Source organism: Pan troglodytes, chromosome 9 (genome assembly GCF_028858775.2).
Source record: "Pan troglodytes isolate AG18354 chromosome 9, NHGRI_mPanTro3-v2.0_pri, whole genome shotgun sequence".
Lineage (NCBI taxonomy): Eukaryota > Metazoa > Chordata > Mammalia > Primates > Hominidae > Pan > Pan troglodytes.
Genome location: NC_072407.2, coordinates 91953739 through 91966417, shown reverse-complemented (window position 1 = coordinate 91966417; position 12679 = coordinate 91953739). Strand labels below are relative to the sequence as shown.

General features: G+C 38.2%; 1 protein-coding gene across 1 annotated transcript; it reads right to left on the bottom strand.

Annotated features, from left to right (window-relative positions):
* Nucleotides 1–5449, bottom strand: LOC735939 (putative tripartite motif-containing protein 64B). Its single transcript, XM_003954431.5, has 6 exons — nucleotides 5042–5449; nucleotides 4407–4502; nucleotides 3479–3709; nucleotides 2698–2720; nucleotides 1644–1741; nucleotides 1–542 (listed from the first exon to the last, which is right to left on the bottom strand). Exons 1-6 carry the CDS (start codon nucleotides 5447–5449, stop codon nucleotides 49–51), a joined length of 1350 nt encoding a protein of 449 aa, XP_003954480.4. The 3' UTR covers nucleotides 1–48.
* Between the last annotated feature and the right edge of the window lie 7230 nt (nucleotides 5450–12679).

The following is a 12679-nucleotide window of genomic DNA, read 5'->3' as shown; positions in this document are numbered from 1 at the left end:
TTACCTTATATGTGGGAGGTCACGATAAATCATCATGAAACCAACTTTTCATGTACAACCAAAGCAAAAGAAAGGCCTCAGAGGGGACGAGAAGGAGGAAGGAGGAAAACCATAGATAAGAGAACCTTTAGAAACATCAAAAAAACTCACAGATCCATTATCATAATCCAGAAACACCCCAACCCGACCCAGAGGCCTTTGCACATACTGAATTAAAGGTGGAGAGTTGGTGGAGAGACTATAGTGATTGCTCGTTTTTGAGGAAATTAAAAAAAATCTTTCATCAGAATCAATAACGAAATTGGCATCTGCAGTCCTGGAATCTCGACAGACTCCCAGAATCCAGTTGGAGGAGAGGGTCACATCCACCTCCCAGTAATGCTTGCCGGAGGTGAATGCTTGCGCTCCCCACACAGCAAAGCTGTCCACTCCCTGGGGATCCGTGGGAGCACTGAGATGCTCATCTCCAAATATCACATATCTCACATCCTCAGAAAGGCTTATATAACAAGGAATCATTTCCGTGCTCAGAGCATTATCCACTGACAAGGAAAAAAATATTATATTAGTGAGTGTTATGAGGGACAGAGGCTCTGTGGCCCAATTATTCACTTCATTTGCTCTTCTTCCAAGAAAATACAGAAAAAAGGAAGCCAAGAGAGTTCAGCCCCATGCATCCATGAAGATGAAATGTTATTACACCTCTACAGCACATACAATTATGTATTATTCCTTAAGTAATAGAGAAAAAATGTGACCATATCACTGGGGAAATAATGATTTAATGTCTACGTCCGCATAGTTTGTTTCAGGACATATGCAAAATGTTTTTTTTTCTTCAATAGAAAACTCTTCTTGTATTATTTGTCTTTAAGATCATCAACAGGTAGACATCAATTTGCTGTGATGTGATTATTTATTGGAATGTAAGTTACGCCTGTTATAGTCTCAAACATCAAAAATTTGGTAGAAATTAACACATGTAAAATTTATAAGTTTCTGAAAAGAATACTCTGGCTTTATATTATCTGTTTAGCTCCTGATTCAATCTAGTCTGGGTTCCTGCCCTCTGCTACCTAGACCTGCTCTCTAGAATGGGCCTAACATGGTTAAGCCATGTTCACAGATCCCTCACCTTTCACTTGTTACGAGATGTATCTGATGGCATTAGAATTGTCCTGATTATGGATATTTTAGTCATTTTCTTTTGTTGATCAAAATGTTCTGATTTTGTAAATAATAAAGGTTACTTGTAGAATGCATGTAAATGCACATAGAATAGAAACAATTAAAAACCATTATGCCAAATCTAAGCGTTCAAAGTTGAATTAAATTGAATAAACATGAAATACTGATGCCGCCATGAGAACTAGTGTCTTCATAACTACATGATCTGAATATTTTGTCCTCTTACTCTGCAGTAAATTATGTATCTTGCTTTACATTTTCATCAAACGGTAAGTCAGGAAATTGAATTTTGATCATTGTAATATTACTATGCAGGTAGAGAAGATGCACATGTTTTGGAAAACTATGTATTACCTATATGTCAAAACTAATAAAACTTAAATGGGGAAAGCCTCAACCAAGGGACCCAATAAGGAAATAATTTGAGGCTGGACTGCCAAGCAGCTGGCTCTTACCTCTGAAGTTGTTGAGCATGTCTAGGACTCCAGTTATGCACCATGAAGTGAGCTCTGGGTTCACTGGCTGGGGCTTTTGCATCTGTGCCAAATCAGTTCTGCAAAAAAAATGGCCTCAGTTATATTTCCAGGCCCAGAGCTAATCACACAGTCATACAAAGATATCACATTTTCATGTAAGATGTTTCCTCACAATTCTGCCAGTTTTGGTTAACTGGGTGTACATTTTATTCTACACTCTAGGGGCAATAAGGATGTTACTTTTTCTAAACTTTACTTCCATAAAAACCCAATTTCCCCAGATACGTTATTCTCAGACATTATACAACTTCTAAAGTCATTAAAAGTCATTGCCTCCCTCTGCCCATCACACCCCTTGAGGGTATGCGGAAATCCTGGAAATATTTCAGAGAGCAGAAAACTCAGACAAAAACCTTTGGGACCTCAGCCTGCAGTTGTCACTAATGCTAGTCAGTGTCTAACAGAGAATGTTCACTGGGACAAAAAGCTTTAATCTTTTGTGCAAAATAAAGGAGTCTAATTCCAGCCTGAGAACCCTGCTGCTGAGGGGCCCGAGGCAACCATTTCCCTGAGGTCTTTCCTAGAACTGAGTGTATGGTGATGGAGGAGGCCCGGGTCATTGATGCTTTTAGGAACAAAACATCCCTCCTCAGCCCATCCTTAGGGAATGTCTCTCTTCGCTCTGTTTTTTTTTTTTTTTTTTTTTTAACCTCCCACCCCTCTAGAGTAGAAGATGCCTCTATGATTCCTCAGAGTAATTTTGTATTAAGATCTGTGGGGTATGGTTGGTCAGGATGGATGGATTGGGAAGAACAAACTTCCGAATGGCAAATTGTTTTTATGTGTATTTTAATTCATACAAATTTTAAGATGAAAACTTTCCAGACCAAAGAGAAGAAGACCTCAGGCCCTCTTTTGAAACAAAATTGGAAATAGCCACCGACAACGATGTTAATACTCAAAATGTATGCATCCCCTTCATTCACAAGAGAACAAACTTCTCAGAAATAGCATTTTTTTAGTGTAAACTCACCTTGCTGATACATTTCTCACATCCTGAAAAAAAATAAAAGATAATGTTAATTATGAGAGATTTTTCCTTCTGCATCTTTTCTCATACTCTTGTTTCTTTCTGTTTTAATAATGTATATCTTTTTATTTCCTGCGAAGGAATCATTCAAGGCTACATTAATAACAGAACCTCAACTAAACAATAAAAAGCTTCATCAGTGGGCATTAAGAAGAAAGGAGCTCAGCAAGAGACAGTGGAGTAAAGCAAAGAGATCTAGGTTTCCGGTGTCATTAATTTCCTAATCTTACTTCCAAGGAAAGGTCTGACCACACATGACAATGATTAAAACAAAACAGAGAACCATATGAGAAACAGAGTACATGGACATTGATGAGCAGCTTTGACAAACCTTGCCCAGGCAAGGGGAAACCCCTCAATGTCTTCAGCAAATCACTGCTGTGTGGGACATCAGAGAGAGGAGGAACTAGGGCATATAAATGGAGTATTATTAACCTTCCCCTGGCCTAGAGTTCTAACGATTTTAGTTGATCTCTCTGTGTGGATAGTACTCCAAATTATATTGAAGAGAACTTTGTTATATGTTATCTGCTAAAATGGCAAAAATTTCCCAAAGATTACCAAAGTATGCAGTAATACGTGAATGGAGAAATGTAATGGTGGAAGTCAGACAGCATGTGTCCCTTAGCTTACAGCAGTGACATATGCAGGTGATATTTGCATGTCCTGGCAGCACTGTCCAGCAAAGGCTTCCTGTCTCTGAGGACGGACCCTCCCTCCTCACCTGGAGCAGCTCCACGTCAGCCATGTGGCATGTCTCCCACAGCTCTCTGTACATGTCTTTCATCCTTTCTAAATGTTGGGTCATTCTCACTTGACTGTCTTGTAGTTGTTGGAAAAGCTCTTCTGCTTCTCTTTCCAGTGCCTGCAGATGCCGTTGCTCCTCCTCATCGAGAAATATAGGCATCTTTTGATATTGAATAGTGATTATCCTCTCCCTTACTGACACATAGTCCTGCAGAGACGTTTGGTTAAAAGGATTACATGTTCTCACTCTCAATAGAAAACTTCAAATAATTATATGCTGGGTGTAATCAAGCAAGTTATAAACTTTCTGCCTCACTCTTGCAAGGAGTCTTGAATATTTGCTATCTTCTTCTGTCCATCTTTTTCAATGTTCCTATTCTCTCTCCCTCTTCAAATCAAACCTATATAAAGACTCCTGGTTTCTGTCACTGTGATGCTTCTTCACAGTTGTTACTGAGTCAATTGTTTCCTCTATTAATCTCTCTTTTAGGATTTTTCCATGTCTGCTTCGCCTACATGTTAAAAAACATTTAGCCATACACCATATTATGCAGTTTTTTTTACTTTTACCATATTTTTACTCTATATACTATTCTATTTCTTTCGTCTTCCTCACACCCAATCTTAGTGAAATGTTGTCTCATCTAAAGTGTCTGAAAAGGTGTATACCAACCTTCAAATTTGAACTAGGATACACATCATGCCGTTTATCCAATATACTAGAATTCATTTGGCTAGCTTGTGTGGGCTTCTCTGTTTGCAACTCGTATTATATCAATTGAAATCACTACATTTTCTTGGGATAAAATCACTATCTTTCAACGGGTAGTTTGAATTTAGCTAAAAAGTATAAGCTAACATTGTGTTTATTTGCATGAAAACAAAGAAAACATTTTCATTCTTACCTTTAACGAATGAAATGTGCTAGTTTCCTGATTTAGATTGTTTCGTGTCTCTTGATTGATTTTCCATAAATAGTCCATTTCCTTTATAAGTTTCTCCTGCAAAAGAAGCAAGACACTTAGCAATAATGAAGACAGTATAGCAGATTTCATACCCTTATCAATTAAAAAAAAGAGGCTGTAATTGAAAGAAACATAAATTAAGTTGGAGTGAAGTGGTCAGATTTTTCCAAGTTAAACGAATATGATTCTAATAATTTGGATGTGAAAAGTGATAGAAACATAATAGAGAGTTTTAAGGGACCCTTCAGATAATATCATCAATTTTCTGAGAAACTGGCTTTTACATAACCTGACTTTGAAAAGTGTTCTTGGTGCTGGCCACCAGCTCCACAGCTCCATTCTATATGTTTGAGCAATGTTTTTAAGGAAACCTCCTTTAGTGAAGTCTCAACACAGCTGTGATTAGAGTGCCAAATTAGCCAGCAACATTGAAAGGACACATTTATGTGTTATGATTGACATGGAATAATCACCACCTCCACCATCTGCATTCTCATCACCATCATTATCACAGGCCCTCATCATTCTTATTTGGGATTCTGTATAATTCAAACTGCCTTAGAGGCATCACGTACCCTGCATTCCTCAGCAGCCCATCCTATTGGGCTGTGGCTGTGAGCCATGTGCTCTGGTGACTCAGAGCAGGGCCCACAGAGCAATCTCTTGTCAGCCTCACAGAAAAGCTCCTTAGTCTCCTCATGGAGCACACAGATACTGTCTGAGCTCTTGATGTTCTGAGGTCTGGTCTGTCTGGCTAGGGAAGCCAGCTTTTTGAGTACCACATTGGTGTTGAAGTTGGGCTTCTCTGAGATTTTTCTGCACGAAGGGCAGCGCATTGGTGCTCTGCCTTCTTCTGAGCAGAGGCAGAGGCAGGGCCTGCAAAAGCTGTGCCCACAGTCAATGGTGACCGGGTCTATGAAGTAGTTCATGCAAATGCAGCAAATGAGCTCATTCTGGAAGACTTGCAGGTCGTCTGAATCCATGTTTCTGGAAATTAAAAAAAAAAAAAAAAGTGAGAATTTCTTTCTCTTATTTTTATTTGCCCCGATGAAAGGAAAAAAAGGCCAGTGGACAATTTTCCTTGTCTACTTGAGCTCTGTCCAATATGTCTAATAAGTTAGCTCCAGCACAAACTGAGACATAGTAAATTCAAACATGCTGGATTTATAAAGTTTTCCCTCAATAGCCATTGAAGATTCGGTCAAGGACTCCCTGAGTACCAAGATCCTAAGATGTTCAAGTCTCTTATTAGTAAATGGTGTGAATTTGTATGTAACCTAAACCTATCCTCCTGAATACTTTATGTCTAGATTACTTTGAATGCCTAATACAATGTAAATGCTGTATAAATACTTGTAATGCCATACTGTTTAGGAACAGCAAGAAGATTAAAAATATGTACATGTTTGGCAGGGCGCAGTACTCATGCCTGTAATCCCAGCACTTCGGGAGGCCGAGGCGGGCACGTCACGAGGTCAGGAGATCGAGACCATCCTGGCTAACAGGGTGAAATCCTGTTTCTACTAAAAATACAAAAAATTAGCAGGGCATGGTGGCACGTGCCTGTAGTCCCAGCTATTTGGGAGGCTGAGGCAGGAGAATCACTTGAACCCAGGAGGTGGAGGTTGCAGTGAGCCGAGATTGCACCACTGCACTCCAGCATGGGTAATGGAGTGAGACTCTGTCTCAAAAAAAAAAAAGTACATGTTCAGTACAGCTGCTTTTTTCTCTCTGTAAATATTTTTTATCTGAGATTAGTTGAATCCACGGGTATGAAACTTATGGATATGAACAACCGTGATGCAAATAAGAAAATGAGACAACAGTCCTCATGGCATTTTTGTTAAACAAGCCGTGCTCTCAGTCATTCCCAGTTACCTAGACAAGCTTAAAGCCTGGGTGGAGGGTAAAAGCTGGGATGATTTCTGAGTCACTTATGTAAGCTAATTAACGAAGAAGCACATTCTGAATGTCATCCTGTCTCTGTCATTCTATCTCTCTCAATAATTCCATGATGATAATATACGAAAGACACTTAGTATCTATGGTATTATTCTATACTCCCTGCCTCCAAACTCACCTATGAAGTTTGCTCAGACAATTATAAATAAAGTAGCTTTTATCTAAGATTGAGTAATCAGAGTGGACTGTCAACTCCTAAAATTATCAATCATTAAATTTGTCCTTTTAACTTTAATATCAAAACTCTTCCTTTCAATACATTAAATGTAAATAATATCTATTATTTTTAATTAGGAAAGTTTTTTCCCACAGTCAATTCTGATGATTAGAGAGAACACTTTCACATTCTGAAATAGCCAATATTTCAACTCTAATTAACAAGAATTAATCAACAACTAATTATCTTCTAAAATAACAAAAAAAGTGAAGATATGTGTTAGGTTTTCCACTCTACACTAGAAAATCCAGAAATGCAGTTAATGGAAGCATGGCCGCCAATTCACCTTTCCCCTTAGTGACTTGGAAGTTGCAGCTTCTTGGGAGCCCTTGCTAGTTGGTTAGATCTATTGATCTATTTTCTTTCTTTTTCTTTTTTTTTTTTTTTTTTTTTTTGTTGCTGTTGTTGAGATGCAGTCTCACTCTGTTTCGCAGGCTGGAGTGCAGTGGCGCGATCTCAGCTTACTGCAAGCTCCACCTCCCAGGTTCAAGCAATTCTCCTGCCGCAGCCTCCCGAGTAGCTGGTATTACAGGTGCCCACCACCATGCCAGGATGATTTTTTTGGATTTTTAGTAGAGACCGGGTTTCACCATGTTGGCCAGGCTGGTGTCTAACTGTAGACCTCAAGTGATCTGCCTGCCTTGGCCTCTCAAAGTGCTAGGCTGCAAACATGAGCCATCATGCCCAGCCGGTTAAATCTATTTTCAACAGCTTGCAAATCTAGTCTGCAAACTGCAAATTTTGAAGACACAGCAAATAAGACCTTTGCAACGAGAATTTTCAAAGTAATTCAACATTTTTAACGTTCGCTTTGGCGTACATTATAACCACTACTACATGCCCACATTCTGGTGAACATTTTAGATATTTTATGGGTTCTATCATTGCATTAAACTATGGAAATATATCTTTTCACACTTAAGAAAAATCTAACAATACAGAAAACAGTCACATAAAAAGAATCAAATAGCAAGGGAACACAAACCATATCTTACAAATTGAAGATACTTTATATTGATTTTCTGTAAAATCACTAAGACAGTTATTTGTTTGCTTAGAAAAGACCCAAGCATGCTGCCAGGTAAATTTAAAGTATGTTTAAGAGTAAAAGTGAGCATGATGGTTTTGCTGCACACTGTATACTCACAAGGCTACTATGAATGGTCTCAGTCTAGAAGCTCTGTAGATATCCAGATTAGAAGTCACTCCTGGCTCTTCAAAGCCCAGCAGCCACAAATCCAGTGGGGGCTCACTGAAGGAGAGAGAAATCTCTGGACAAGCATCCTTTTAAAGCGTATGGGCCCACGAAAGACCACACCCACTTCCTGAGGTTGATTAGATTGCGTAGAAAGGGGTAAATTGGCTGATTAGGTTTATAAAGTATTGAAAACCAGACTTGACGGCTCAAAGCTCAACAGACAAGTTTGGAATGAGATGCAAGAAAGTTGACTTAACACAGTTTATTTAAAGAACTATTTTAAGTATAACAATTATTTCACTAAATATTATCACATGCAATTTTTTTTTTTTTTTTTTTTTTTTGAGACGGTATCTCGCTCTGTCGCCAAGGCTGGAGTGCAATGGCTCGGTCTCAGCTCACTGCAACCTCTGCCTCTCGAGTTCAAGCGATTCTCCTGCCTCACCCTCCCAAGTAGCTGGGATTACAGTCGCCCGCCACTACCCCCAACTAATTTTTGTGTTTTTAGTAGAGACGGGGTTTCACCATGTTGCTCAGGCTGGTCTCAAATTCCTGATGTCAGGTAATCTGCCCACCTTGGCCTCCCAAAGTGATGGGATTACAAGCGTGAGCCACTGCACCGGGCCACATGCTAACTTTAAAATTTTGTTTCTCACTCTGTTTTAAAATTATAATTGCTTAAGTGCCTAGCCGTTATTTGTTTGAATATGTTCAAAGATAAAACATTAACTGGGATTACCAACATACCTGTGGTGTGTAACTCTCTTGTTTAAAAAAGTATAACAAGGAACTCAATTGTGTTTCACAAAATTGTATATATAATGGTTGACATAATTAGCTGCATCGGCCTGTTTAACTTATTTTTACTATTTTATGACTATTTCCTAATGATGGATTTATATGAAAATAAAATCTGTTTTTTATTTATCCACCCTTTTGAATAATTTTAAAACTGAAACTTTACATATATATGTACATAACTATCTATAACAATGTTATGTATTCATATTTTTAAAATCATATAATAATTATTTACACAATAATAATAATTATTATTAGTTTTTTTTTGACATGCAGTCTCCCTCTGTCACCCAGGCTGGAGTGCAATGGCACGATCTCGGCTCACTGCAACCTCTGCCTCCCAGGTTCAAGTGATTCTCCTGCCTCAGCCTCCCGAGTAGCTGGGATTACAGGTGTCTGCCACTGTGACCGGCTAATTTTGGTATTTTTAGTAGAGATAAGGTTTCACCAAGTTGGCCAGGCTGGTCTCGAACTCCTGACCTCAGGTGATCCGCCCATCTTGGCCTCCCAAAGTGCTGGGATTACAGGCATGAGCCATGGCACCTGGCTGCTATTTACACAATAATTATGTGCATAATTATCTTTAATGGTGCCTGAAAGTTATTTTTAACATGGTTGCCATACTAACAGATTTTGTTGTCGTTTACCATGATTTAATAAATCACCAATGTTAATACATAGTTGTATTCATAAATTATCTAATGTTTGGGGAGTTAGGTCATTTCTGTAAACTTAAAATTAACAAACCTTGCTAGAAGTTGAAAAAGTAAAAATCTATATAAAGTCACCATTTACATATTAATAGACATTTTAAAAATTATAAAATTCATAAAAGCCAGCATATCCTAGAAAAAGATGAAGTGGCTGTCTTTTTAATCAGTCCATGACATTGCAAATTAGTATGTTTTCTGAAGTGTCATTTGATCAGCATTATGCTTCAAAAAATATATCCAATAAAGTTAAGAAAAGGTAATCATAGATATACATATATGCAGACTTTCCCACAAATGTTGTTCTTTGAAAACAGATTCAAACACTTCTTAAAATGTTTCATATTATCTACTAAGTGTAGAGAAGAAAGACTTTCTGGTATTCTGACTTCTCAGTAAAAATTCAATTCTACATTTTGTAGACTGCCCTGTATTAGACAGAAACAAACAATAAGCAACTTATGAGATGCATATAAAAGAATAAAAAATAGTTGCAAATTTTAGTGCTGGAAGCTGAAAAAGTTATTATCTATTTTACTACAACTGTGTTATCATGCAGGATAGGTAAGAGAGAAAAAGTAGTATTTCCTTACCTAACTAAAAAATACTCTGTCATTCAAGTGAAAATATCAGACATTTATTGATTACCAATTCTATGCTAAAAACTGTTCTAAGTGCTTCACATGTTCTAGCTTACTTAATTGTTACAGCAACCCCATAAGATAAATAATATTTTATACTCATTTAAAGATTAAGAAACATAAGAACAGGAAACTTTAATAATTTGCCCATAGGCATACTCTAATTAAGTAGGAGAACTAGGGTTTGAAACCAGGCAGTCTGTCTCTGAAAACTGTTTTCCTTTCAGTGACATTAAATATGTTGCCAAAGTATGTTCCTAAGCCACCAAATTACATACAATATTTCGGGGGGATGCTTCTTGCATGCTGGCCGAATTGATTGAAAGTTGACAAAGCTTTCAAGTATTGTGCAGGTTTTGGTCCACTTTTTTGAATAGTAATATGTACACTGTCCTACATCTACCATACTGTCCAACTCTCTATCAATGACATTACAAAAAGCCTGTGAGCATGCTCAGCCAAACCCCATAACAAAGGCATTGTGGAAATCCTAGTGTGCAGCGCAGCTCTTCTTTTCAAAGCACAGAATGTCTCAGAGGGTCTCTTATGTGCGCTACTCTGATTACTCACAAAACAAATGTCTGCTATGGACTCTCCTTACTGGTAGAGATTGGAGCCAAAATTGTAACAAACCTGCACGTTCTGCACATGTATCCAAAAATTAAGGTAAAATTTTTTTAAAATGTGTGAAAAAAACCAAGACTAAGTCCTTAAGGAGCTCATGGTCTAGTAGTTGATACAAAGGAAGGGACAGTCATCCTAAAAGTCTTCCTAAAAGAAATGACACCTAAGCTGAAACCCAAAGGATGCAGGTAGTCTTATCTTTTCTGATAGTAAAGTCTAAGTGACAGCAGTTGTCATGAGAAAAGATTTTGGGGCCTGGCATGGTGGCTCATGCCTGTAATCCCAGCACTTTGGGAGGCCTAGGTGGCTTGACCAGTCAAGCTGAGAAGTTCGACACCAGGCTAGGCAACATGGTGAAACTCCATCTCCACAAAAAATACAAAAATTAGACAGGCATGAGGGCGCACACCTGTAATCTCAGCTAAGTCTTAGGCTGGATGATTGCCTCAGCCCAGGAGGCAGAGGTTGCATTGAGCAGGGATTGTGCCACTGACTCTAGTCTGGGTGACAGAGTGAGACCCTGTCTCACACACACACACAAAATATTAGTTCTGTTCTCTTCCTGGGTTGATATCCTTCTATTCTATCTAGGCCAGAATGCTTTCTGAAATGGAAATGTGCCTATATCCCTACCTGCTTTACCTTATTATGGGATTTTGATAAACTACAAGAAAGTAGTTACACTCCTCTCGATGTCTTCCAAAACGTACTTGATGTATTTGGTGCTCAATGTATGAATTGTTCTTCCCACAAATGCCTTGGTTTCTAGTAAGGGTGAGTTCCTTGTATTTCTTTAACTTGCCACAATCATCCATACTTCTATCATTTTGTATAACGTGATTACCTTGTCAGTGGAAATATAAATAAATAAAATTACTTTGAAGCGCTGTGGCATTGCCCAGTAGAATTGACGATCACAAATTTTATAACCCAGACATTCCAGCTATCGGAAGATACTGTCCGAAAAGAGAATCTATTGGCTATTTACATTAGGAGACATGTTCACAAAATCAAAATACAAAAATCATTCCAAATGTACAACAGCAGAAAATGAACAAATATATTTTATTATGCACCATTTATCCAACTTTGGGTTTTCCACTACAAACTCACTCTTGATTGTTTACATAAATAGATCTGGACCCTTTAAATATTTTTTTCTTTGCCACATGTTAAGATGTCAGTCTTTGTGAGTAGAAAGCATTGGAGAGAAATTCCAAAAAAGCGCTTCCAATTTGCTTTGGAAATGACACCTCCAGTGTCTGGCCCGGAGGGCATACAGGGATACACCAATGCCCAGATTGTGTACTTCAGGCAGCTGCTATAGCACCCACTTCCTGAAGTTCATGGTGGCCAGGAGAACTCAGCAGCCATGAGCTTCTCCTGATACTGCCCTTTGCCAAATTTGCAGTGGAGCCTGTCTGGCGTGACATTTCTTCGTAAACAGCTTTACAAGTGGCCCAGAAGCCAAGTTTCTGGGGAGCTCTAAAGTGTGGATTTAAAGCAAGTTTTTCAAGCGCAACAGCACAACAACTTCTTAACATTTAGTGAGGCCAAGGGGTGAGGGGACTCTTCATTGGCGACTCCAACTTCACCCTGGAAACAATGGCAATTCCTTATATGTGCTCATCACGTATTATTTAGACTTCTCCTTACATTCTACTAGACAATATTTCCTTGCTCAAATGTTGTTATAATTAATCATTCTTTATATTAACTTTCCCTATTCACATTATTATATGTTTTCTCTGTCTTGACGGACCCTGAATCTTCCTTTCATTTGAATAAATGCTATCCATCTATCTATCTATCTACTTACCTATCTATCTATCTGAACACTTAAGGACCAGTGGAAAAAAATCAAGTACCATAAAACTACACATGGTATGATTTTACTTAAAAAAGTTCAAAACTACCTAAAGCCAAACCATAAAACATGTAAATAATGTAGCCATGTGTGATAAAATTATAAAGAGTAACAGAGGAAATAAAGATAAACACAAAATTCAAGAAAGTGAAAGAGCACAGCTGTCATTAGTGCATGGGGAACCCAATGATAT